Here is a 26,975-nt window from a genome sequence, read left to right as displayed (position 1 = left end):
GGGAACCCCTGCAGACCTGGCACCCAGAGGCCCAGGCAAGGGTGTCCTGATACCTGAGCCCCATACCTCCAGAGCAGCCCCTGCCCAGGACAAGCTCCCCAGGAAACCCACCTCTTCACTGACTACAGCCCAAGGGGCTTCAGCTTCCTCTCACCAGAAGACTTGGCTGGCCTGCCTGCCTTTTCTAGTTTTATACAAAGACAGCCACTTTTAGCTACTGCTCATGAGACTTGAGTCTATTTTTGTATGAAAGAGAAAACATCTTTTTTCTAAACCTGTGCCTCCCCTCCTTGGACGCCCAGGGTCTAGACGCTGCCCTGTGTCCTTTCTGCAGTATTACAGATGCCATTGGAAAGTTTGGGGGCTGGGGACCAGCCTTGGTCACCTCTCCCATGTTGGGTGGACTCTGGCTGAGTGCCTGGCCAGGCCCTCCAGGCCCAAGCAAGGATGGGCTCTTTCTAAGGGGGTGTGCAGGGCAGGTCAACCCCCAGGTCTATTTTGAGAACTCCAGCTGGCCTCCAGAGCAGCTGCTGGAGTCCCTGTCCTGTCCACTATTTCAGGCCCTCAGCTGTTGGGGGCATTAGGGTTCTCTGTGCTACAAGCTCATTATGCAGCAACAGTGCTGGACTTTATTCCATGTTCTCAATTTCCCCTTTGCTGCTGCTTTTTATGTCGTACTGTTGAGACCTCACTCCGTTCCTCAGTCCCTTTGTGGGTCCTGGGGTCATCTTAGCAGAGCCACTACGGGGTATGCACTCAGGGAGGGGCTGGGGGTTGGTGAGGTCAGGGGGCCCCCGAGAGTGAGCACAGGCTGTATGGACATCCCAATTGCTGCTTAGTCACTGTGCCTAGTATAGTGTCCTCCAGAGCATCGGGGAGCCGTGTGTATGTGTGTATGTGTGTGTGAGGGTCCCCAGGCGCCAGGGCATGGTGGGAACTGAGGTTTGTACTCAGATTCAGGGCCACCTTCAGTGGGGTGGCATGTGGCTGTGACCCATACCCCCACAGGGAGAGCAGCAGTGCTCACAGGCACAGCTGTGTGTAAACTGTGGGGTATCTCCTAATGGTTTCCCAAAGAGTAGGTCCCTTGTGAAGGCTTGGACTGTGCCTATCCAACAGTCTCTTCCACAGGCCCGTGGGTGCCAGAGCACCAAGGAAGCTCATCCTTCATGTTTCACTAGTTGTTGTGTTTTTCATTTGGAACATAGCAGGTGAAGGGCTGAGCTCACCCTGGACCCCAAGTTGTGCAGACAGCTGTGTTTGTGGATAGGCAGTCTAGTGATAAGGGATCATTTAAGGAGGCCCAGCCCTCTGCCCTGGGAACCTGGTCAAGGGACTCTCAGTTGAATTTCCTTTTTTTTTTTTTTTTTCCCTTTCTTTTAAGGAATTATGAAGCTAGGAAAAGTTTTGTGCTTTGGGGGTTGATGGACAAGAGCTCTAGCTGATTATGGTCTTAACTTATTGATACTGTTTTTTTTTTCCTTTTAATATTGTACTGTGGAGGAAAACTATTTTGAGCCATGGAGTTGGTGTTTACAAGAACTTTTCACTTTTGCCAAAATGTTACAGTTGAAAAGCATCCACATCTTCAGTTTCCTAATATTTTCTTAAAAGATCTAGTGTCCTTTTTGTACACTAAACAGGCGAATGCTGATTTTTTCAACCTACAATAAATTTCACTGAACTGAATCTAGCAGCCAGGCTGTGTGGGTGTTTGTGTATCTGTCACAGCCAGGTGGCCCTGGTCCTGTGTGGGGCTGGGCTGGGATCAGGCCATGGTGACGGGGCAAAGAAGGCATTCTAGACAGCCTGCCTGAGCTGCTGCCCAGGAATGAGGCCAGCAGGTGAAGCCTGACCTGACTGAGACAGTGGGCCCGCCAAGTGCCAGGGCAGGAGGTCAAGACTGCCTGGTCACAGGTAAGACAAATGGGAGAAACAGGAGGCAGGGGCCATGGGAAGCCACAGGAGGTGTATGAGCAGGGCATTGCACCCCCCACCCCCACCCCACCCCCCGCTGCCAACTGCAGTATGGATGGGGTGGGTTGAGTCAAGTAGGGGGTTCCCCAGGCCTCCAGCAGCACCATGTGGGGTGAGGGGAGCACCCTTATTTGGGGAAACAAGTTGTGACTGATGAAAACAGTGGTGAGTAACTCTTGTTAGTTTCTCCTAGGCTGGCACTCTGGGGCGTCCCCTGTGCCCCCAGTGAGGACGGGGATGCTGAGGCCCATTGGAGCCCCACAGGCCCAGGACAACAGCGGGGGTGGCCGTCCTTGTTCCATGTTCCAGGTGAGCCAGAGGCAGAGGTCCTGGCCTCCAAGGACACAGTGGGGGGTGGGCGTTTATTTGGGGAGGAACAAACAGAGTAAAACCAGGATTAATGTTTAGAGGTCAGGGATGTGGGTCTTAGCCTCCCAAGGTTACTGGCCAGGGGGCCAGTAGAGAGGTTCAGGAATCAGAGGGGCGTGGGAGGTGAGGTCAGGTGGGCCTGGCAGGGCACAGTGTACCCTGTTTCCCACTGGCCTGGCTGCCACATTCTTCCAGGGGATAACATCACTATTCGTGTCCCCACACCCCGGCGCCCAGGTTGACATCTGCCTCCTGTCCTGTCACACCTGCCCACCCCGCCTTTCTACCAGCCTTGCCCACAGCCCCCCGACACTGTCTGGCATCACCCTGGCGATCACCTGTTTAGTGCACTGCAGCCACAGGCAGTTGGTTCCCTGACCATCCTTCCTAAGCTGAGTCCACCTCCATCGGGGGCCCAAAAGGGTTTTTCCCCACTCCTCGGGACTTACACCATGGCCAAGGGGCTTGGTGCTCCCCCCTCCCTTGCCACTTACTGGATAACATCCCTGATTGTCCTCTCACCAGCACCTGGATCCCACAGCCCCTCCTGTGTACCGGGCTCCCCCTAGGTACTGACACTCAGCAGTAATCAAGATAACTCTGCCCTTGCCCTCGAGAGCCTGTGGTCTAGTGGGGACAGTGGTCTGGTCTGGACAGTGGTCCTCAGTTGCTCACCACCTGCCCCCAGGCAGCACACTCACCTGGTGTTGTACACCTAGCAACCCTAGCAGTTGTCTTGACAGGGAGGAATAGTCCTTTCTAGCTGCTTCCAGCTAACCCCAGCACCGCCCCCTCCATGGAGCCCGCCTGGGCCTGCTCTGCCCCACCAGCCTCCAGCTGGCACCTCCCACACGCTGCCCTGAGAATGCTAGGGCTGGATCTTGGGGCCTCCTTCTTTCTCAGCACACATTCCCATGACATCACATCTGGCCTGGAGGTGGGAGCTCCCTCTTTGACCCTCCAATCCTCTGACCAGCTGGACATCCGACAGTTCAATTTCTGGGGCTGGCATCATACCCCACAGGTTAAGCTGCTCAGTCCCACAAGACACTGCCCCCCACTTCAGATACCAGCCACAAGTCCCCTGCCACCCATATTTCTGAACAACTGGCTATAAATCAGGGTTTCAGATGACCCCCTTATAGGTTTGGTAATTTGCTAGAATGGCTCACAGTGTTCAGGAAAATACTTCAACAGTCAAAGAGAGGAGATGCAAAGGGCAGGATGTGGATACTGGCACAGGGCTTCCATGCCTGTTCGGTGTGCCAACTTCCCAGCATATGTTTTCACCATACCCCACTGTTTAGGGGGTTTTATGGAGGTTACATTACATAGGTATGATTGAGTAAATCACTGGCCACTGATGATCAAACTCAGTCTCCACCCAGGAACCAGGACAAAACCCAAATACTTATATCATATTCTCTGTCCCCAGCCCTGAGGGTCTGCCTTGGTTCCCAACACCACCTCCCCTCCCCTCCCCAGCCACCTTTTCATCTGCTCCTGAATTCAGTCCCCCAGGTTTTTGTTTGGGAAGCTCTTCGTATCTCTTGATAAGACATGTCTTCAGATCTCAAGACCACTGTCCCCACCAGATCCTTCCAGCAGCCACCTCCTTCAGGCAGCTTGCCCTAACCAGCACTCGCTCTCAGTTCCCTCCAGCTGGGGGTGCCCTGGTCCACTACCAACTCCCCCACACTGGGGGCCCATTAAGAGCAAAGCCTGGGGCCAGTCTTAGATCCCCCACCCCCCACCCCCACAAGACCAGGCCCTGACCATGTTTCCTGTGAATGTTCCCAACTATTCACCTTTTGGGCCAACTCCAGTGGTGGAAACTTTTCAGCCAGAGGAGGCCGCTTGTTTTGGAAAGTTCCTGGGGGAGCAACCCTCCCACTCGCCTGCCAGATTCCCACGCTCCCTTATCACAGGGTGCTAGTGGGATGCAGTGCTGTGGAAGCCCAGCTCCTCCCTAGCTGGCTGACTGGGTCCTTCCCATTCCCTTTTCTCCCCTGCCCACCTAACAGCCACCACCATCCCCCAACCTCATCCTGCCAAGTCCTCCTGCTGTAGCTGGGGAAACCCTGGCCTCCCAGGACCCCCGATGTGAGCCTTGTCAGAGGTCAGAGTGCTTGTTGGCTACTAAGGAAGGAAGGGGGAGGCACCCTGGGCTGGAAGAGTGCCTGGCTTTGACTTTTACGTCCTAGTTCAGTCCTCTGCCTCAGTTTCCCCCACAGTTTCTCGGACCCAGGGACACCCATGCCTCGTAGGCCCAGCTACCCTGCCCTGTGACTGGGGCCTGGTGCTTGCTTGCAGCTTTAATGTCCTCTTTCATGAAACAGCTAAGAGGCTGCATGCCCTACCAGGTTGTGATGCGAAGTGAATCCACGCACTCGGTGCTTGGGCAGGGGTCTGCCGCCCACCTGGATGCCCAGCAGCACCCGGCCGGGGCAGATGAGTGATAGCCTCCTGGGCACTGCACTGTAGGGCCTCGAACCCTAATCCAGCGCCAGGAGCCCACCCCCACCCTGCTCACCAGCCTGGGCGGAGCCAGGGGCGGAGCGAGGGCGGGGCCGCAGACCTTTTCTCCTCGCGCCCCCGAGCACTGGCTGGGCGCGCTGCGCTTTCTGCTACGCTGTCTGAACCGACTCCACGTCCGTGAGTGGGTGAGTGGGGCCCCTGGCGGGGTGCGGGTCTGGTTGGAGAGTGGTACCCACATGCCAAAGTTGTGAGTCCCTGTCAGGGCACACAAAAGAACCAACCAATGAATGCATAAATAAGTGGAACAACAAATGGCTGTTTCACTCTTCTTTCAAATCAATAATAAAGTATAAGAATAAAAGTCCGCTCTGCTTGCTCTCGTACCCGCTGGCTTCCTGCCAATCCTGTGCCCCTAGCTTGCTGTGATGGAGGCCGCAGCCCAGTTTGTGGTCGAGAGCCCTGATGTGGTATACAGCCCGGAGGCCATTGAGGCGCAGTACGAATACCGGACAACAAGGGTCAGCCGCGAGGACGGTGTCCTCAAGGTGGGCTAAGGACGGGGAGGCCGGGGGCTAGGAGACCCAGAGAGCCGGGAGGGGTTGGGATTGCCCAACGTCTGCGGCCCCAGGCTCACTGCGCTGCTTTCCCTCAGGTGCACCCCTCATCCACGCGCTTCACATTCCGGACCGCCCGGCAGGTCCCCCGGCTGGGGGTCATGCTTGTCGGCTGGGGTGGCAACAACGGTTCCACGCTCACCGCTGCTGTGCTGGCCAACCGGCTTCGCCTGTCCTGGCCCACGCGCACGGGTCGTAAGGTGGGGGTCGGGTGGGTTGTTGCGGAAGCTAAGGCTCCGCTGGAGTCCCCGTGCATGACACGGGCTCTGAGAGCTCTGAGAGGATGGGTCTCCGGGGGCTTGGACTCCAAGGGTCTTAAGGGAGCGGAACCTAAGGTGGTGGCAGGCTCTGGAGAGGGACCTTTGGGGGGGTGGCTTACGCCCTATCTTGGGGCAATTTGGGAGGGGCCTACAGGCCCTCCCACACCACGCCCACCTCAACGACTCTGTTCCGCGCACCCCCACCCCCACCCTGTCCCCAGGAGGCCAACTACTATGGCTCGCTGACCCAGGCAGGCACTGTTAGCCTGGGCCTGGACGCTGAGGGCCAGGAGGTGTTCGTGCCCTTCCACACGCTGCTGCCCATGGTGTCGCCAGAAGACCTCGTGTTCGACGGTGGGCGGGGCCCTGGGTCAGAGGTGGGGTGGGGGACGGGGCCGCAAGGGGCTCAGCTGTAGGGCCTGGCTGAGCCTGAGGGTTGCCTCCAGGCTGGGACATATCTTCGCTGAACCTGGCCGAGGCTATGCGGCGCGCGCAGGTGCTGGATTGGGGGCTGCAGGAACAGCTGTGGCCGCACATGGAGGCCCTGCGCCCAAGACCCTCGGTCTACATCCCAGAGTTTATCGCAGCTAACCAGAGCGCACGCGCAGACAACCTCATCCCTGGCACGCGCGCGCAGCAGGTGCAGCACTTGTTCCCACTACTATTTGCCCCTCACCCGCTACCTGTTCCCCATTTGCCCCTGCATTGTTCCCCTTTTGTCCCCATGCCCCATCCCGAGGGTCCCGGCCCCTCTTTGCACTTGGGGAGCTGAGTAGTCCAGGCCTCCACAGGTCAGGGAGCCTGTACTACCTACCCCCCTCCGTAGCTGGAGCAGATCCGCAGGGATATCCGTGACTTCCGGTCCTGCGCGGGGCTGGACAAAGTCATCGTGCTGTGGACAGCGAATACGGAGCGCTTCTGCGAACTGGTCCCAGGCCTGAATGACACTGCTGAAAACCTGTTGCGTACCATCCAGGTGGGTGCACCCCAGAGTGGAGCATGGTCAGGGTCAGCCCCAAGGACCCCTCCACTGACTGACTATCTGCGCCCTCAGCTAGGTCTGGAGGTGTCACCTTCCACACTCTTCGCTGTAGCCAGCATCTTGGAGGGCTGCGCCTTTCTCAATGGGTCCCCGCAAAACACTCTGGTGCCTGGCGCACTTGAGCTCGCATGGCAGCGCCGTGTCTTTGTGGGCGGAGATGACTTCAAGTCAGGTCAGACCAAGGTCAAGTCTGTGCTGGTTGACTTCCTTATCAGTTCTGGCCTCAAGGTGCGTGAACCTGGGGGGTACGTGGACCTGGGTGAACGTGGCTCAGGGGGTGGGGTCTAATTCCAAGCTCTGGGGCTCTTGCATTGCGGGGTCTGCAGCATCTGCGTGCCCCTTGTTCCTGTAGACCATGTCCATCGTGAGCTACAACCACCTGGGCAACAATGATGGGCAGAACCTGTCAGCGCCGCCGCAGTTCCATTCCAAGGAGGTGTCCAAGAGCAGTGTGGTGGACGACATGGTGCAGAGCAACCCGGTGCTCTATGCACCTGGCGAGGAGCCCGACCACTGCGTGTGTGGGATGCAGGCAGGGGATGGGGGGGTGGGGGGCGTCACCTGGCCAAGGAGGGAGACCTGTGTGACCCCATGCCGCCCCACAGGTGGTTATCAAGTACGTGCCATATGTAGGTGACAGCAAACGCGCAATGGATGAATATACATCAGAGCTGATGCTGGGCGGCACCAACACGCTGGTGTTGCATAATACCTGCGAGGTGCGGAGTGCATGGGGGCAGGAGTGGGATCCCCCACACCTGCCCATGCCACCCATCACCTGACCCACTGGCCCTGCAGGACTCACTCCTGGCTGCGCCTATTATGCTGGATCTGGCGCTGCTGACAGAGCTGTGCCAGCGGGTGAGCTTCTGTACTGACTCAGATCCGGAACCTCAGGGCTTCCACCCCATGCTGTCACTGCTGGGCTTCCTCTTCAAAGCACCGCTGGCTCCACCGGGAAGCCCTGTGGTCAACTCACTCTTCCGACAGCGCAGCTGCATTGAGAACATCCTCAGGTGTGCCCTACCTGGGGGGCCCCTACCCGTAGTCCTATGCTCACTCAGGGCTGGGCTGGTCACAGGGCCCTAGGGTTTGGAGGTCCTGCTGATTCCCCACCATCCTCCAGGGCCTGTGTGGGGCTTCCACCACAGAACCACATGCTTCTGGAGCACAAGATGGAACGCCCCAGCCGCAAGCAAATTGAGCATGTGGCCACCGCCTGAGGTGGTGGCCATACAGCTCCCAGCAACTCCTACCCCCTTTGCCTCTCTGGACCCACCCTTCCAGGCCTCCCCAAAGACAATAAAGGCATTGCCACTATCAGCCACACTTGTGGGTTTGGGGGGTTTTGACCTAACCCTAACCACCTCCCAATTTTTCACCTGGCAAAGACTCCTATCTACCCTTCAAAACTTGTCCCAACCCTCAGGGACTTTCCAGAACCCCCCTGAAAGTGGGGCTGAGACCCCCAGGATATGGAGGGTGTGGCTGCAAGCCACAGTGAAGTAATCAAGACCATACACCAAAAACCAAAACAAGTTACATTTATTGATGGGGGCCCACCCCTTACTGTCCAAGGAAAAGGAGGTCCCCAAGGAGTCTCCCAGGACAAAATAGAAACGGGTGAGGGAGGAGAGTTGGGCCCATACAGAAAAGAGCATCTCTGAGGTCCTTGCGTTTTTGTTTTTAATAAAATGAGAGTCCTTCATGTGGGCCTCCAAGCCTTGGCCAGGAGTCTAGCTGCCCGAGGTATGACCTCAGACCCTCCCCCTTTAGACCACTGGGGCCCCTGACCCTTGGCCTTGGGCAGGGGCTCTGGGCAGAGGCGGCTGGCAGTGGGCAAGGGGCTGCTACCCCATCACACGCTCATGGTCATCCCGGGCGAGTACTGCGGAGAAACGAGGGGGTGGCGCGTGGGGGGGGGAGGGGGGGAGGGTTCAGCTGTGGCCTAGGCTGGGACCCGCCCCCCAGGGAGAAAGGGCCGGGTGGGGCAGGGGGCAGGTGTCCAAGTTAGGGAGTTGAGGCCGCCCTGGGGCGTGGGTCACAGGGTGGGGGCAGGGTAGGAGTGTGAGACCAGGGCAGGATGGGAAGGGGAGAGGGGAGGAAAAGGATACCGCGGCCGCCCCCCCACCTGGCCCGCCGCGGTCACGGTCTTGCTCTGGCCCCCCGGCCGCCCCGCCGGGGCCTGCCCGCCAGGCCCCTCCGGCCCGACGCCGCCGCAGGGGGGGAGTCGACGCAGTCGCTTACACTTTCGCTCGGGAACGGGTGCAGGAAAGTCCCGGTGGCCGCCATCTCGCCATCATCCCGCGGGGTGCCCGGGGCGGTACTCAGGCCGGCCACGGCGCCGGGGGAGCTCTGGGGGTAGCCGCAGTCAGCAGAAGACTCCTGTCCTGACCCCACCACCACCGCGAGGCCCCTGCGCAGTCCGCCCCACACCCCAGCCTCGCCTGAGCGTGGCCCCTCACCTTCGGCAACCCGTCCATGTCGCCCGAGCCTGAGGATGACAGACAAGGGAACACACGGCTCATGCACCTGAGTCAGGGTCCACCAGTCCCTCCCTGAACCACGCTCCTATCCCCCCCACAGCCGCACCCAATCCCTCAACCCAGCCACTGGGGGTCCCGAAGGAGGGCCTAAAGGGATATCAGTGCTGGTAGCCAGGCGTCCCCACGGTTTAGTTACTGGACCCTCACCCAGTGCGGCCCAAGTCACTGAGTCGCCCACGAAGGCTCAGGGTGCGACCTCGATGCCCCTACAGGGAACACAGGTGGAGGGGCGGCTGGGGGGGAGGGGGCGCATCAGCGGGAGCATGAGGCTAGCAAAGCAGCCTGTGGGGGGTGGGTCAAGAGCCACCCACTCACCCAGAGATCCGTTCACTTGGTGAGAGTCCAGGGTGCTCATGGCTGCCATAGGGCCCTCCGGGCCCAATGGGAACTGTGGGCAGAGGGGGGGTGTGGGACTTTGGCCACTGCCCCACCAGAGCAGCCCCTCTCCCACAGCTCCCCACTTACATTAGCCCTGCCAGTGCCTGGCCCTATTGGATTCATGATGGTGTACATGTTCTCACTGGAGTTGGTGGAGTCTGGGGAAGATGGTGCATGAAGGTGGATATGAGAGGCCTCTCCCAAGCACACCCCTCCCCTTGCCACCCAGGCCCTAGTACCTCCAGGGCTGGGCATGATGGGTGTTCCAGGGGGCCCACCGCCTCCTGGGGGTCCCTACACACACAGGTAGACAAAACATTAGAAAGGCCCCCACCTGCTACCCTCCATCAGGTCTCCCAGCGTTGGCCCCAGGGCCCCACTTACCGTATAGCTGCCAGGGGAGGAAGCGGAATAAGGGATCTAGGGAGAGGGGCAGCTGTGAGCAGTCCAACTGTATCCACCCCCAACCCAATCCACCCCCCCACCCGACTCCCCAACTCACCGAGTTGCCACTGGGGCTGGCCCATGGGCCACGAACTCCAGGGCCCCTATTAAGAGATGGTGGGTGGACATGAGCTGGGCCAGGCAGCACACCAGCCCCCCCCTCCCCACCGCCCCATGGGCCAGGCCCCATTAGCCCAACATGTGCTGTTGGCTAATTTGTAACCACTTGGAAATCCCAACCCATCACTCATCGGCCTTTGGGCCTTAGCTTCCCCACCCAACATTCGAATAAATAATATCCCAGGCTACTGTGCTAATCCAGCCCAGGAAACTGGGTGGTGGCCCTCGTGAGCACACTCCAGGGGTCCCCTATGGCCTTACATGTTCATTGTGGGCAGGCCTGGGCCAGCAAGGGAGTTGGGTGGGGGCCGCATGCCACCTCCGTAGCTCTGTGAAGGGGGAAAGGGCCCTGAGTGCAGGCCAAGAGGGGAGAGCTCCTGAAGCCCCCTGGGTTCACCCCTTACCTGGGCCCCAATGTTGGCCATGCCCCGTGGAGGAGTCACCCTCTGCATTGGGCCCATACTGGGATGCCCTGGGGTGGGAGCAAAGAGAGGTGGTTCAGGTTGGGACACACACCTCGGGGGGTAGGAGGGGTTGTACAATGAGGCAGCCTGGATGAAGCACTTAAAGCTGGGATCCTGATGGTGAACACCAGCTGGAGCTTCTCTACTCACCCTGAGCACGTGGGGAGGGGTCCATGGTGCCAGGGAGGAGGGGCTGGGAGCCGGGGAGGCCCACAGGAGGCTACAGAGGAAGCATAGCAGCAATGAGTGTTGGAGCCCCCACCCCAGCCCAGCTCCTGCCCCCTCCCTCCAGTCTGTCTGCCCTCTGTCACCTGACTTGGCATCCGAAGAGTGGGCCGGGGACCCCCTGGGAACCTCGGTGACATGAAGGGCTGGAAGAGGTGGACCAGAGGTCAGCACGTCTCCCTACCCACTCACCCCCACAAAGCAACCTGGTTCCTGCTGTGCCCAGGTCCAAAGCCTGGCTCACCCCCTCCTCCAGGCCCAGCCAGCAAACCACAGTGGCCAGTTCCTGGTGTGTGTGAGCAGAGGAGCAGGGTGTGCATGGTCAAAGGGGCAGAGGTGTCACATGTCCTTACCTGAATGTGAGGCCCCATCATGGGGGTGTTGGGGTTGTGGGGGGGCGGCTGGGAGCCAAGGGGGCCCTAGGAGGACAGAACCAGATGGGTTGGGAAGAGCTAAGTCACCAGAAGCTCCACTGTTTCCTGAGACCCTGCTCAGTCTGGCGGAGGGAGGTGAAGTGGAGGGGACGCCATGGAGGCAGGAGGGTGGGCCACTCACCTATCTGCAGGACTGGGGATGTCCCCTACAGGAGGGGTCATGGGCCAGACCCGTGACTCAGAAAGCCATGCTCTGCGGGCCCAGGCACCCTGGCATGTACACACACAGGTCTAGTGTGCAGAGATCTCACCCTCTCCTAGCCCCACCAAGGCCCACATGTGCATCCCCACCATACCTACAACCCTCTCACCCAACTCCAGCCTGCCCACCTTGGGGTTTCTCCCAACCTGGGACGCCCACCCATCAGCACCTGCACCTGTCATTCTCTGACACGTGTACCCAGGATCAGGGGGACAAGGGCCCCAGCCCTGGCTGTACCTGGAAGAAGCCAGGTGCCATGGGACCTGCTGCCACTGCATCGTTGGGGGCTATGCTCCCCATCACAGGGCTGGGGGCAGCTGCAGCACTCTGCAGGGTGGGGGAGACACGAGGGTGTGGTCAGGCCAGTTCTGCCCCAATGCTCCCTCAGCAAATAGCCAGTCCCACAGAACCCAAGCCACCTGACCCTCTGTCCAAGCGGGGGAAGATGCCTGGAGGGTCCTCTAGGTGACAGAGCAGCTGCCCCTGTGTCCCCACCCCAGTTTAACAACCCTGACAAGTCTACAGATTCAGATTTGTTGGGTGGCTTTGAAAGGGCTCTGCCTCTTTGCTGCACCTGAGAACCTGGAGGTGGTCAGGGCCCAACCCAGTTGAGCCCATAGCCCATGAAGAAGGTCAGGGATCCAGAGATTCCCAACCCCCTGTGTCCAGAGCCTGAGGACTATGGAGGTCTGAAAATGTCAATCACCCAGGACTGGTATGCCCTCAGTTGTCCAACACAGGCTGATTCTTTCCATCTGAATTCAACCTCCGTCTGGTAGGGGCACCATCCCTACCTAACCCAAGCCAGGCCCTTCCCAACACACCCAGTGTCGTCCTGGCTGACAAGGCAGCTTAGCTGGACCCCCAGTTCTACCTAACACACCTCAAATAAACAGACAAAAGATCATTCAACAGCTTCAAGATGAACCTCCCTCCCCAGGGTTCCTCCTCAGAGCTGCTGTGCAGACTACTCCCCCCCCCCCCCATTCCAAGAGAGAGGGGAGGAAGAGCTAGACTCCCTAGGTGCAGTCTCCAGGCCCCCAACCTCTCTTCAGATGGAGGAAGGGAGAAGGGCAGGTGCTAGAGGGGCTTGAGGGGCATTATCTTGTGGGCCAAGGGTAGAGATACAAAGGGAAGGCTGACAAGTCATTTCCTCTGCTCAGTTCCAAGTCCCAGGCTTGTCAGCTTTTGGGGCCCATAGAGCAGTGGGGGAGGAGGGATGGAGGGCTAGTCTATAGGGCAGAGGGGACACATCAAAGGAGAGGGAAAGGCATCGAGTTAGAGAGCACTTTTCTGGGGGCCCCTCCACTCCTGTCTGTCACCCACCCTCCACACCTACCCCACCAGGCCCCAGGAGGAAAGGGATAGTCTTCATCACAGCTGTTTCTGAGGCTGGCATAAGCCAGCACCAGGGGTGATCAGGAATGTGTGGAACTGCAGCCACTTGGGCTCAGGGGAGTTAAGCAGTAGCCCAGTCACATTTCCTGCCCTACAGGAGTGGGGCAAGGGGCTCCTGAAGACACTCTTCCCTAAGCGAAACTGTAGTCTGACACCCTTCCTGCTCCTTCTCAAAGGTCTGCCTCCAAAGGACTCCTGCCCAGGCCCCAAGCTGGGGGTACTGGTGGGAGCCCCCACAGGCCTACAGTGGCTGAGAGCATTCCCAAGTCCCAGCACAGGTCATCTGAAAGTCTAATCAACCCTGGGGGGTGAGGAGGACAAAGCTCTCAGCCCCTGGGTGCCCACTGTCTCTACCTCACTACAAAACAAACACAGTCTGATGGCCAGTAGCAGCTACTCTGGCAGGAGCCTGCTTCAGTGGCTGGAGCGGGACACATTCTGAGCCCTGGGTCTGTCCACCCCACACTGCCTACCCCATAGGAAGGGAAGCAGCCCCCCTTCATAGCCACAGCAGGTGCCAGAGAGTTTCCTGGTCAAGGAGGAGAGGGTGGTGGTAGGGAAGGCTGCAAGCAGAGCTCAGGACCATGAAGGGGCGATATAGGGTACCCCTCACTTCTGTGGCTCCTCAACTCTAGGCCCTGAAGGGGTAATGCACAGCCTCCTCTGGACCCCCACGTCAATCATCCACTCAAAAGCACCCACCCAGAGTTGCCATGATAATGGCCTAGGCGCTGGCATTTTTTCGAGATGCCCAAGTGGCCTGGAGGGGAGGGGGTTAGAGGAGGGCCGCAGCCCCCCTGGGAGGGTGGGGAAGGTTCTCTCAACTAGAGTGGGGGCTGCAGGGACCCATCACCCTGTGCACCCCCATCACTGTGCCTGCGCTGTGCCCAGGCCCTCTGCTGCCATGGTAACTGGTGCACACAAGGAAGCACGCTCACACCAATGTGGAACCCTAGTTCCTTGCCCTCCCAGGAGGCACCAGAAGCTGTCAGACCCAGGTGGGGGCTGGGGTGCTTTGGGGCCACGGGGGAGACACTGGAGAGGCACAAGGAGGAACAAAGCTCCAGACACCCCTGGGCCCCGGGTCTGGTGGAACTGGGACACAGGGACAACAAATGCACAGAGGGATCTGATGGGGGAAAACAGCAGGGACCCTGGCTTCCATGTAGTGCACGTGTGTGTGGCAACTTCAGGTACATGGCAAACCCCTGCCCCTGCTGCACCCTGGCCCTGCAGAGGCCTGAGTTCAGGTGCCATTACAAAGAGAGAGGTGGGGGCAGCTGTGCCCTGGGAGGCCTGAGGGGAAGAGGTGAGGGCACCAGCTGGAGGACAGTGAGGGCAAAGGGTGGAGGGGGTAGAAAGGGGGAAATTGCCTGGAGCTGTACCTTCCCCAGTAGCTGGCTGAGTTGCTGCCTGGCCCTCAGGCCCACAGCCTAGGGTCCTCAAGCCCTCCCTGGTCTGCCCCTGATCTGAGGGGCCAGGGTGAAGAAGATAAAGGCAGGGGGCTGCCATCTGCACCCCATGACAAGATGCCACCCATCTCCTCATGTCTCTCTCTCACACTCACTCACACACACACACTCCTCTCTCCAAACAGGCCTCTGGTGCCGTCCCTCCTCATCAATCAAGAGGGAAACTGAGGCCAAAGAGGTAAGTCAGCAACCCCAGTCATAGAGAAAGTCATAGGTGCTGTCAGCTGAACTTCTGAAATCCTGGCTGGGCTCCTACCCCAGGAGGCTCAGAAAGGCTGGGTTGGCAGGGGACAGGTAGTAGTGGAGGTAGGAGCTACAGTCTGTCTAGCTTGGATCAGGGGCTCAAGTGAAGGGGAAAAAGAGGAGCCAGCCTCAGGAAGGTGCTGGGGTTGCGGTGCAGTGAAATGAGCCTCCCTGTAAGTGACCTGGGGCCCAGTGGAGGGCACAGGGACGCAGGCACCCAGCCCTCCTAAGCCAAGCACAGGCCACACAGCCACCCCCCACCACCCCACCCCCCTCCACCCCCACACCAGGCCCCAGGCCCACCACCTTGCCCATGCCGGGTCCCTAGGGCGGGACTCACGTAGTCCTGGAAGGCCTTGGCCTCACTTGAGTGCTCGCATGCCTCTCTGCGGTCAGGCGCTGCACAGTACAAGTCCCAGAACACGCTGTGGGTGGCAGGGAGAGTTGATGATTTCCCCAAGTACCCCCCACCCAGCCCCCTCCATAGCCTGCCCACACCAGCCCCACACGCACCACCACCAGGAATGCAGGAAGCCTGGGGGCTCCCCCAGTGTGATGTTCTTCTCCCATCGGATCTGCACAGGAGAAGGAAGGCAGGTGAGGAGCCACTGCCCAGTCTGCTGGATCCCCATCCCCCCTCAGGCAGGGAACATGGGGCAGGGACCAGGGGACCTTGCAAGGTAGCCAGGAGGGGACAAATGGGTAAGCACAAGGGCAGAGGATTGCAACAGATCCTCAGATGGACAGAGAAAAGCCTCTATGCCAGCTTTGGGTCCTGACCCACCCCAGCCCTTAGTTCCTAGGGCCTTCAGAGGGGCCATCTGACACAACCACTGGAGCCCCAACAGAAACTGGGAGGAGAGGGACCCTGGGGTAAGGGTAGAGAGGCCAGCCCAGCTTACCTCGGACAGAAAGGTCTGAGCTGACTTCTGGGCACCAATGTGCAGCAGGTACTCATACACATACAGCGCCAACCTGAGGGTGGGGCGGAAGTGGCTCAGGCTCTCAGGAGGCCTGGGATCAGGTCAGCCTCAAACCTGTCCCCAAGGGTCCCAGGCCAGGCACCTGCCTTCAGATGGGCAGGTGGAGACGAGGGGCATGGGGCCCACAATGGGCCCTCACTGCACCACCTCTAGCCTCACTCACTGTATGCCCTGGTCCCCCAAACCCCCATCTCCCCCACTCCTCACAGGAGATGGCCTCCTCCCTAGCTGCTCAGTCTTGCTAAGTCCTACACATCCATCAACACCCAGCCTGCAGGTCCCTCCTCTAGGCAACACTGCCAGCAGTCCCCAACCCCCTATTTCCAGACCAAATTCTAGTCAATTCAACACCCTCTTGTGGACTAAGTCCTAGCGCCATCCTGCTGATGCCAGGACCGCAGAGCAACCTTGGCCCCGGAGAGGTCTTCTGCCTAGAGAAAAGGCTCCTAGGTATCACTCCTGACTGTATGCTACATGACGTCTCTAAGCAGGCATCTTGAGCCATGCACCCAGCACCAGCACTTCATTCACTCCCAGCCTTGCCTGATGAGGAAGGAAAGGGCCCTCCTCTCCTCCCTGAGGCCTTCCTCCTCCAGGTGTCCCTGGGCCCCATCCTCTTCCTGGGGATCAGTGCCTGCCAACTCTCTGTACCAGCCCTCAGGGAGTCTGGGACAGTGTGGGTGGGTGAGGGGAGATGGGGCCAGCAGTTCTACTCGGCTGCCAAACGCCCACAGTGCCTGGTACACCCCCCCTCAAACTCAGCAGCAGCCCACCCCAAGAGTATGGGACACCAGCCAACCAGCAGCGCCTTCTTTGGGCCACACAGGAAGGTCTGCCCATCCACACAGCCTCCCAGGCCTCTCCATCCTTTGCCTCCACCTCTGCTTCCCCTCCCATCTATCTTCTACACCAGCTGGCGGAGGGACAAGATCCAGCCCCCTAGCCATTCTGAAGCCACCCACTCCACTGACACAGACCCCTCTGGATGCCTCAGGATCCTCCTACTGCCCAGTGAGGACTGAGGTGGGCTTGGGGGGGAGGGGGTCTGGATCCAAGACTGGAGGATCCCCGAGGGCAGGCCTGAGGCTATGCCTCCAACTTAACTGGCCACTCTCGGGAGGCTGACAACCCCATCTAAAAATAAACTTGCTTTGACTCACCCTCCTGCTCTCCCGCCCTTCCCAGCCAGGCTCCTCATTCCTCACATCCCAGCCCCTGAACCCATCAGACACCCCTGCCAGCTCCAGCCCTCTGTCCTGCCCCCACTACCAGCCCCACGGATCTGCCCTTACACTGGATCCTCTTCCTTCCTTCATCCACCTGCCCATTCTTTCATTCATTCATTCAACAAACATTGGCCCAGGGCCTCCTTGTGTAATGAACACACAGACCCCTGTCCCCCTGGAGGCTACCTGCTTGTGAGAAGGAACAATGGAGCAACAATACAAGAAGGCAAGCTATATGGTGAATTGGGAGGCAGTGTGTACTACGGAAGGACAAGAGGGGGATGTTGGGGGTTCTGAGAGGCAGCCATCTCAGGGTGAGGTGTGTACATGGTTCACACTGCACCACGTGACCTGTGACAGCCACCCAAGGGACAGGGATGGGGCACAGAGGAGTAGGGCTCATGGCAGTCACACAGCTCCAAGTGTGTGTGTCCCCCAAGACTGGCCACAGTCCACACCATGTCATCACACCCCTCTTGGCAGTGCCTCCAGCCCAGGACCCCCAGATTCTGATGTTGCACCCCCCCAGCAGTCTCCAGCATCTGCCCCTCTCCAGCGCAGTCACCTTCCCTGCCCCCTGGACTCCAAGCTCATCTGTCCAGCTCACTCCTGTGATACCTCCCTTTCTAGAGGCTTCCTGAGCTTTCTCAGGTGACCTGCATCCCCAGGCCCATATCCATTGGTGAAAGAATGGACATGAAAAGCCCAGACCTGTTCACCACCCCATCCTCTGGGCAAAGAGAGAAGCTAAGGGTTCCAGCCAGCCCCTTGCCCACTTTGGGGGTCAGTGCAGGGAGCAGGAAAGACTGGAGGAATGAGAAACCAGAGACAGGTAGCAAGATGGAGTTGGGGGTTCAGGATGGGGGAGGGCACGGGCTACACTCTGGCCATACACCCCCGGGGCAGAAGACCCTTTTCAGGGGACCCTAAACCTCCTGAAGAAGTGGCCCTTGCCTGGCCAGGCATAGCTCAGAGGTTGAGCATTGACCTAGGATCCAGGGGATCGAGGTTTGATTCCTGGTCAGGGCACATGCCTGGGTTGCCGGCTCTATTCCCAGTGCATGAGGCAGCCAATCAGTGATGACTCTCATCATTGATGTTTCTATCTCTCTCTCCTCCTCCCCATTCCTCTCTCTGAAATCAATAAAGATATATTAAAAATAAAATTTAAAAAAGTCATCCTTGGCCCCACCACATCCACCAAGGACTCCATGCTGCCAGCCTACCAGGTCCTTCTCCATCTCCTGTGGCCCTGGACTGTCCATGGTGGCATCTGACCTAGACACAAGTCTAGGAGCCCATGCCTGCCTGCTCTACTCTCTATCAGTCTAGGCCTCTCCTTTCCTCTCTCTAGGCAACCTCCCTCCTGCTCTGATGACATCTTCACACAACTGCACACAGGGTGCTCCAGCCTGGCCTTCCCAAAACTGGGGTCCACCATCCATCTGGCATCTAAAGGCCCAACCTCAACTTGCCCCCACCATAGCTTCTCCCCAACCTCACCCCCGTCTCCCATCCCACACCTGTGTGGTCCAACCTTGGTGGTCTGGCCTTGACTCACAGAGGTGTGGTGCATGTTGTCCCCCAAGATTGAGATCACTACACTTATTAAATTCGGGTAAAATATATTTTTAAAAATATATCTTTATTGCTTTTCAGAGAGGAAGAGAGAGAGCTGAAACATCAATGATGAGAGAGTCATTGATCGGCTGCCTCCTGCATGCCCCCAACTGGGGATCAAGCCTGCAACCCGGGCATGTGCCCTGACTGGGAATTGAACCCCGATCTCCTGGATCCTAGGTCGATGTTCAACCACTGAGCCACGCCCGGCCAGGCAGGGTAAAACCTTAAGGAGAAAGTTCTCTCCTGCCATTTCCACCACACACCTGGTCCAGGTCACCATCTCTCTTACCTGAATTTTGACAGTACCCTTCCAATGGCTGCTCTCTCCCAGCCCCTAGACTCTCCACACCTCCTTGACAGCATTCTTCGCTAGACCTTCCACTGCCCCCAACACACATACTGGCCACCCTCCACGCTGCGCCTTTGCACAAGCTGTTTCCCTGCCTGGGGCACTTCCACCTAGAGACCTCCATGTCACCTGTCAGAGGCTTCCCTGTTACACCTACTCCCCACTCCCCTGCGCCCAATTGCTCCGTATCATCTTATTTATTCCCAGTTGACACGTCTTTGCTCACTGTCTGCAGCCCCCACTGAAATGTAGTTGGGAGGGCAGAGATTTGGTCTCTTTCCCTCCCTGCTGAGCTCACAAGACCATCCTGGGCCCCTAGCCACCCAGATCCCCTCCTGAGATGTCAGGACAACTACCTGAAGTGGTTGGTGAGCACTGTTTCGATGTTAAGGATTTGGGGGTTTACCCCAAGAGCAAAGAGAAGCTGGAGAAGATTCTCAGTTTTGCTGACTTTTCTTATGTGTTGACACTTTAATTTTCACCAGGATTCAGTCACAGGGAGGAATTCTGGGCTGTTTCTCTTGTTTTGGGTAAAAAGTTTTATAGCCAGGACATTGGGTCAGGTTGTTTTGGGACCTCTAGGGAGGACTTAGGCCTCTGATCATCCAGGCTGTGAGCTCGGTTACAGGGGAGAGCAGGGCTCTGGAGCCAAATCCCAGGGAAGCAAATGACTTGCAGAACAAAGAGCCCACCCAGTGGAGGGGCTCCTGCTACAAGAAGGCAGGTGGTTGGCAGGGAGCGTGGGATGACTCCACCATAATTATCAAGAATTACTATAATTACCAGGAATTAGGGTAACGAGTGCTCCCTGCCCAGTACCCTCCTACCCCTTGAGGCCCATGGATGCACACACTGCTGGGGACAGGGAGAGGCCATCTACTCACAACCTTGTTTCACCACCTGACCCCATCTTATTGACCAGCCAGTTCCCAGTGATGCCCCCCAAATGGACTCTCCAGCCCACACATTTCCTCCCTCCTATCTGCCACCCTCAAGGCCAGGACTTCAGCTATCTCTTGCCAGGATGGTGGCCAACCTCCTCATCAACCTCCTGGCAGCCTCTGCTGCTTACAGCTTTTCTCCCACCCAGTGGCCAGTGATAACCCCCCTCACAAATTCCACCCCCACCTTCCCCCTCCTCCCATTCTCTTCCCAGGTGCCTCCTCTTCTCAGGCCCTTCCCCAGAGGCTTCCCTGTGTCCACTGACACTGTTCAGCCTCCAGGACTCAGCCTAGGGGTTCCTTCCTCAAGAATCTCTTACCCATGCCCTCACCAACAAGGATGCCCATGGTCAAACCTGGAAGCAGGGATAGACACACAGGTGACTGTCTCACCTGCTGGGCTATAAACAAACTCTCCGTGGCTAAGTGCCATTCTCAAAACCAATCCCAGGAGAAAAACACAAGTTGCTCAGTAACACCAACCATCGTTGCCATTTATGGATCTATTCTAAATCCACTTGGCAACACAAAAGTGCTCAAGGAGATACACACATACAGCAGATATTTAGACCTCTCCCCCCAATTCAAAGGCAGAGCCTCTGAGACAGAAATAGAGCAATACAAAGGGCACAAAGGGTCCTCCAACTGTCCCTGTCACCTTCATCCCTAAGTTAAAAAGACCCAAGCCCTGGCCTGTGTGGCTCAGTTGGTTGAGCACTGTCCCATGCACCAAAAGGTTGGCAGTTCGATTCCCAGTCAGGGCCCATGCCCAGGTTGCAGGCTCTATCCCAGGTCAGGGTGTGCAAGAGGCAGCCAATTGATGTTTCTCTCTCCCTCTCCCTTCCTCTCTCTCTAAAATAATTTTTTTTTTTTTAAATTTTAAAATAAATAAATAAATAATAAAAAGACCTAAAACCAACAACAAATGCAAACTAGTTAGTTCTGGGTGGCAGTCACTCATGGGCTTCCCCATAGCCTCAGCGTATTTACTATTTACAGGAGAGGCTGTGCCTTGATTCAGGCAGTCCATTAGGACCCCAGCCTCCCTTTCGCCCTCCATGCCACCCCATCACTGTACTCCCTAAGCTTCGCTGTGCATCCCTGCTAGGCAGGAACCCTCAATCAGTGTACCCAGCAGCCACTCTGTTTCTGAGGCAGTCTGGCCCAGACCCCACATTGAGATGGGGGGTCAGAAGGGCTCAGGAGAAAGAGAGGAAAACACAGTCCAGGAGAGCCAAGGACTTGAGCAGTGCAACTCCTTCACTCCATTTCACAGAGAAGGAAACTGAAGCTCAGAGACAGGAAGTGGCTCAGTTGGTGGCTACCTGCAGCCTCTCAGGCAGTCCTTTCGAGAACCCTGCAAGGCTGTCAGGCCACATTTCAGATAGCGAAACAGAGCAGTCAGCCTACCTCTCTAGTGCTCTCCGTGAGCTTAACAGGTCACTTCCTCTCTGGGCATCCCCTTTGGAGAAATGGGGGATGTAACCATATGGTATTTTATAAACTTCCTTTAGCAGCAGAACCCCATCTCCAAACCAACATTCTTCCAGGACCCTCTACAGGAAACAGATGAGCACAGGATGACTCTGGCCAAAAAGGAGACTGGAGAGCAGGTGACATGGCATCTCTAGCCTCCACAGGACATGTTTCTGCAAATTCCCCCATCCTCTGAGACCCTCTGCTGGACAGGCTAGGGAGTGAGGGGATGATGGGGGAAGTGGCCAGGATTCAGATAACCCCCTTTCCAGCCCTGGCCAAGAGCCAAGGCCAGGTTCAAAGAATCAAATCTCTGCTGGAATGTCTGATGGAATTGAAACCCAACTCCCAACCCCACTACCCTCAGCTCAAATCCCTGATTCTCTACCTTCTTTGCTCTCCACAGCCACATCTAAGCTGCCATCATCAGCTCTTACCCAGATCATTGTGCCCACCTCCCCTAAATCCCTTGGCCTCCACTCCCCACCCCCTATAAGCCCCACTCCACATGGGAGCTAGAGTGCACTTTGACACACAAGCCTCTCTGGCCCACAGTCCTCATGGGCAGCCCTTCCCCCATCCAGGGCACCAGCCCGAGATCCTTTGCCAGGCCTCATCCCAGGGCCTTTGCACTTGCTGTGCCCTCAACCACCTGCTATTCCTCCAGGTCTCTGCACACCTGACAGCCCCCTTATACTTCACTATTACCCACTTCCCCACTTCGCTTTCTTCATAGAGTATCTTGAGATCATCTTTCCGCTTGGCCTCCCATTTATTTGCCTTGACACCTGACTCCTTGCTAGAATGTGGGATTCTTCAGGACTGAGACCTGCCTTCCCAACCACCACACTCCACCCAGGCCTAGAAACCAGTGTAAGAGGACGACTCGGGGACACACCAGGACCCCCAGGTATGGGTTGACAATGCCAGACATGCCCTGCTTCCAACCTGGGCAGGAGCCAGATGCCAGTTTCGAAAAGTCTTTGTGCTTAAGGGTACTTGAAAATGGAACCCAACCTCAAAACTGTGCAGATGGGAAAGGGAGGCCTGAAAGGGCAGTTATTTGCCTAGCATCTTCTGGCCAGAAGAATCTCTTCTCCAAAATGACCCTAAAGCTGGGTAGAGAACAGACACTTGTCCTTGTGGAGGAGAAGGAAGTCCCACTGTTAGCACAGGTAGAAGAGTCAGGACAAGAGAGGGGTGAAACAAGCCCACATCCAGGGCTCCTCTTTACTGCCAAGACATACAAGTCCTCACTGGCCTGGCCCTCAAGGAGCTTCATCAAGGAATTCTGCAGAATGACCCAGCTTCCTCTCTGTTCTTGCAGTCTGTTTCCCACCCAGGCCACTCTAAGTGGCTGGACTTCTTAGGATCCTGCGAATAGGCCACTGGCTATCAGACAAGGAAAGCTGTCCCTCCTGCAGGCACCTTTCCCTGGCACTTTAACAAAACTGCAAGCTGCTGGGTGCCCTTGCTGTGAGAAGGTCGCAGCTCCCAGCACCTTTCAAGTTCTCCCGCATCCTAAGAAATGGCACTGATATTACGTTTGCATTTCTCTGGAAAGAAAAATGAGCCTAGGAAAGGGGCACTCCCTTGCCTAATGCCACAGAGAAGGTAAGCGGCAGTGCCAGCTTCAGGCTGCCACCCCGCCCCAGACCAAACCCCCACTTCTGAGGGCCCCAGCCCCAATCTGCAGGGTCTGTGCGTTAGATACTGTTCTCCTACCAGCTCAAGGACACCTAGTACCCACTGCCCAGCGCCACGCCCAAAATAAGAGGAGGGGCTTCTGGGCTCCAACACCCAGAGGCCCGCGCTACAGGACTGAGCCTTGTGGCGTCCCCAGGGGTCCCATACGGCTGCCCAGAGGACAAGTGGCCTCTTTCAAGCTCTTCATGCAGCGCGAGGGTCCAGAAAGGCCAGGCTCACCCGCCCTGGAAACTCCCCTGAAGAATGCGTGAAGCAGCCGGGATCGCGATCCCGCACCCACGCGCGTCCGCAACCTCACTCACTCAAGGTTTGACCGTCAAGGAGGTCTCGCGACCCTCAAGTCCTGCTCGGATCTCGCGCCCTGGTGTCTCACGCGTTCCCACAAATCTCCCAACCCCTCAAGCCTCTAGGGTGTCTCACGCCCCTGCAGTGTGGCGCGCCCCCGTTATCTTACACCCCTTTAACTCTGAGGATCTCGAGATGCCCCCTCAAACCTGACAACTCCTTGCGCCCCTCACGCCCCGAGTCCCGCGCGCCCCCTCAAATCTCGCGCCCCTCTGGTCTCGCACTCCCCCTCAAGTCTCGCGGCCCCTCAAGCGCACTCGGGTCCCGCACGCCGGGCACCCCGCGCCCACGTGCCCCTCGCGGAGCGCGCCGGCGTTGGGGCCCACGGAATCCGCGCCGCCGCCGAGCTCCGCCCCCGGTCCCCAACTCACTTCTCCCGGGCCTGACTGTCGGAGGGCACGGCCGAGCCCTTGCCCCCTTTGGCGTACATAATGCTCCGAGCCGCCGCCGCCCCGGCCCACACCTGTCAGGCGGCGCGGCTGGCGGCGCTCGTCGTCTCCATAGCTACCCCTCGCCCAGGGCCTCACCGCCCCGAGCCCTGCGCAGGCACCGCGGGCATCATCCGCGCGGGGGAGCTCCACACGGCGGCGGCGGCGGCGGCGGCGGCGGCGGCGGCGGCGGCGGCGGCGGCGGCGGCGGCGGCGGCGGCAGCGGCAGGGGCGGCCGCTCCAGCTTAAACCGCGGGTTTATTTTCTTCCTCTCTTCCCACAGCGCGGGCTGTTCCGGGAAGCGCGCGCCCCCTCCTCCCGCCGCGCGCGCCCCCGCCGGCCTCCCTGTCGCCCGCGGGCGCCGCTCTTAAAGGGGCGATGGCGGGCGTGCGGGTGGGTCCCGCTGCTGGAACCCTGGGCTGGGCGCGCACGCGCAGGGTTCTTCCCCCCACCCCGCGCGCGCGCGCGCGCGTGTGTGTGTGTGTGATGGCCACATACACGCAGGGCATGAGTGGAGACGGCCACCTTGGGACGCACAGTGGGACACAGCTGATCAAGGCTGTACACACACACCTCGGATAGGACCAGCCCCCCAAATTGCACACCCAGGAACACAACCACCCACTCAGTTGCAAATACAATCTCACATCCAGGATACACGTTAAGTCCGAACAGACCCTGGAACAACTACTGCTACGGGCGGTCACACTGGATGTATCATTCCCCAGAGCTCCCCACACCCAGCTCACCTAGGAACACACTATTACACACACACAGGTATATACAAAGCCCCAATAGTGGCTGTCACGGAACAGCGAGACACAGCTCATAGCTCACGTAGGCACACAGCCGCACAGAGACTCGCATATGCACAGCCATGCCACAGCTTCCCACGGCAGCTACTCTCCATCCCTCTGGAGCACTCTGTTGAAGCTTCCTGAGAGCTGGGTACATGGACCTGGAGTCTCACCAAGCCTGTGGACACCCACAGCCACACACACAACACAAAGACACATCACATGGACAAAAAACTCGTGGGTACCCAGGCCAAACCCTGGAAGCCACCATGCACGGCTTCACAGTCACACCCTGCGTTAACAGTATGTGCTGGGTGACTGTTGACTGGGTAACCCCTGGTTGGCTAGGCCTCTCAGCCTCAGTGCTGCCAGCTGTAAATGAGGCTCGAACCACCTTTAATTGTGCCTCTGCAGGAATCAAGGGTGCAGACAGTGGGTGCCCCATTCCTCCTCCTGGGGCCCTTCTGCCCCAAGGGGGCATGCAGAAGAGATGGGGACACTGAGACAAGGACACCACAGGGCAGGAGTGCCTGGGCCCAGTGGAGGCCTGTGTGCAAGGGTATCTGTGGGCTGTGTTAGCAGACATGTGTGGGCTGGGGGTGGGGGCAGGGCGATATGGTCCAGTTATGTGACTCCAGGTCTGGATGTTCCAATGACTGTTTGCCATGCGTATTCTTTTTTTTGCCCTAAGGAACAACCGCGAGTGTGTGTTCCTGTTCCTGCGTGAGCTCACGTGTGCGCTGTGGCTCTGCGGCAGTATTCTGTTCCACGGTTGTGCTGGGCACAGTGACGCAGTGTTAGGTTGTGTGCACGTGGGGGAGGCGCGCGCATGCGCGTATGCCTCCACGCGTGGGCGGATTGGCCCTGTGTTGTGTGGTTGTGCACTCAGGTTTCCTGTGTCATATGTTTGTCTTGCTGGGGACGCCCCCTCCCGCTACCTGCGGAACCCCCATCATGCCTCCCTCTTTGAGGCTGCCCCCCAGTATAGGATTCCGCCACCACCACTCAGGCCTGCATGCAGGCAGGAAGTGGGGAGCCGCTGGGGCTCCAGACGCAGGAAGAGGAAGGGAAGGGCCAGGCGGGCCCCAGTCCCGCCTCCATCCCAAGGGGCCCGGGTCAGGGGAGGGGGGAGGCGCTAGCCCTACCCACTTCCTGTCCAACTGCCTGTCCCCTCCCCCAACTTCCTCTCCCGCTGGCCTCCGCGGCCCCGCTGGCGCGGAGGAGGGGCACGCGCTACTAACTAATGGGGGCGCAGCCAACGTTCTTGCCTGGAGATGGGGACTGTCTAGCTCCCGGAGGGCCACCGGAGGTCGTGTGTGTCAAGGACACCCTCATCCTAATGCCTGCTTCCAACAAGGCACACAGAGAGTGTCGCTCACTCGAGTCACACAGCGTATGGTGACAGCTGGTACTTCGGGGCCCCGCAACCCCCCCCGTTTATCTCCCAAGGCTCCGTAGATCCCCAGGATTGTGTGCCATGGGTAGGTCCCTGTCCTTTCCGAGCATCGGTTCCCTTAGTCGATGGGAGTCTTCCCACATTTATTGAGCGCCTGTTGTGTACCGGGCTCGGGGACCCAGTCGGAGCACATTACTGCTCGGGGAGCACAGGGTATGATGGGGAAAGGGAATGGTCAAAAGCTGGCGAGTCGGTAGGATAACTTCACGGGGTGCCACGTGCCAGGCAGAGGGAGGGGTCTCCGGCGGAGGGGACAAGAAGATGGCAGGGTCAGCGCGGCTTCCGGAAGAGGGCGAGGAGAGAGAGGCGGAGGAAACCGCCGCCCCGCGAGCTGCAAAGGGAAAGGTGGGCCGGGGCTACCAGCGCAGTTCTCATGGCAACCAGGACGGATGTCCAAACACAGCTTCGGCGCCGGCGGAAAACTCCTGGAACAGCGGGCGTTGGGCCCCACGCGGCGTCTGGGAGGCTGAGCTGCGCGCACATCCAACCGTGGTGCACGCATTGCTAGAGCATAACCCACAGAAAGAGCCCCCCACCCATGTGAGGGTGGGCATGAGGAAAAACATTTTTTTAATAAGGGGAGGGGTGGATTTGAAAGATCTGTTCACACTGTAGGCACAGCAATGCTAAGGCCCTGAGGTGGGCACAGGGTTCAGATGTTGGAGGCAGAGAGGAGGGCTGTGTAGCTTAGCTGGAGCAGGGGAAAGAGGAGGGAGTGCAGAGGGGCCGGACCACTCGGCGGGGGGACGGGTTGGGATTTGTTCTAAAAGCAAGCTGTGGAGCTCGTAGGGATGGGATCTGCGTCCAGGTTTTAAGAAGCTTCATGGAGTTGCGGGGTACGTCGGGAAGGCTTGGAGGAAGCAGGGAGGTTGCTCCGGGAAGAGGCCCAGGTAGGCAGGGGCCATGGGCCAAGTCAGGGGCCTAGGATCGGAGGGGTAAGCGAGGAGGTGAAGGGTCAAGACCTGCGACCTTTCGCCG

The 26,975-nt window shown here is 58.5% G+C and overlaps 2 protein-coding genes across 8 annotated transcripts; one reads left to right on the top strand and one right to left on the bottom strand.

The window, feature by feature from the left end:
* Window positions 1-216: 216 nt before the first annotated feature.
* Window positions 217-8,063, top strand: ISYNA1 (inositol-3-phosphate synthase 1). Its single transcript, XM_087816825.1, has 13 exons — window positions 217-1,917; window positions 2,171-2,286; window positions 4,371-5,009; window positions 5,241-5,369; window positions 5,477-5,638; window positions 5,920-6,052; window positions 6,145-6,338; window positions 6,525-6,674; window positions 6,753-6,968; window positions 7,093-7,257; window positions 7,346-7,459; window positions 7,539-7,756; window positions 7,867-8,063. The coding sequence occupies exons 4-13, from the start codon at window positions 5,250-5,252 to the stop codon at window positions 7,961-7,963; spliced, it is 1,569 nt and encodes a 522-aa protein (XP_087672951.1). The 5' UTR covers window positions 217-1,917; window positions 2,171-2,286; window positions 4,371-5,009; window positions 5,241-5,249; the 3' UTR covers window positions 7,964-8,063.
* A 205-nt stretch (window positions 8,064-8,268) lies between these two features.
* On the bottom strand, window positions 8,269-23,915 carry SSBP4 (single stranded DNA binding protein 4). Of its 7 annotated transcripts, none has more exons than XM_087816820.1 (18): window positions 23,688-23,915; window positions 15,569-15,641; window positions 15,180-15,241; window positions 15,007-15,091; window positions 11,791-11,880; window positions 11,271-11,336; window positions 11,004-11,063; window positions 10,843-10,912; window positions 10,633-10,700; window positions 10,490-10,557; window positions 10,167-10,212; window positions 10,049-10,084; window positions 9,904-9,958; window positions 9,752-9,822; window positions 9,602-9,674; window positions 9,206-9,234; window positions 8,872-9,095; window positions 8,269-8,628 (listed from the first exon to the last, which is right to left on the bottom strand). In XM_087816820.1, the coding sequence occupies exons 1-17, from the start codon at window positions 23,744-23,746 to the stop codon at window positions 8,886-8,888; spliced, it is 1,221 nt and encodes a 406-aa protein (XP_087672946.1). In that variant the 5' UTR covers window positions 23,747-23,915; the 3' UTR covers window positions 8,269-8,628; window positions 8,872-8,885. The 7 variants fall into 7 exon arrangements, with proteins under 7 accessions (XP_087672946.1, XP_087672948.1, XP_087672944.1 ...); XM_087816822.1 differs by having other exon boundaries at window positions 8,988-9,095; XM_087816818.1 differs by having other exon boundaries at window positions 10,490-10,700.
* Window positions 23,916-26,975: the final 3,060 nt, after the last annotated feature.

Source organism: Miniopterus natalensis, chromosome 4 (assembly GCF_054644295.1).
Source record: "Miniopterus natalensis isolate mMinNat1 chromosome 4, mMinNat1.hap1, whole genome shotgun sequence".
NCBI lineage: Eukaryota > Metazoa > Chordata > Mammalia > Chiroptera > Miniopteridae > Miniopterus > Miniopterus natalensis.
Note: the sequence above shows the minus strand (reverse complement) of the source record. Positions and strands in the feature narration are given on the sequence as shown.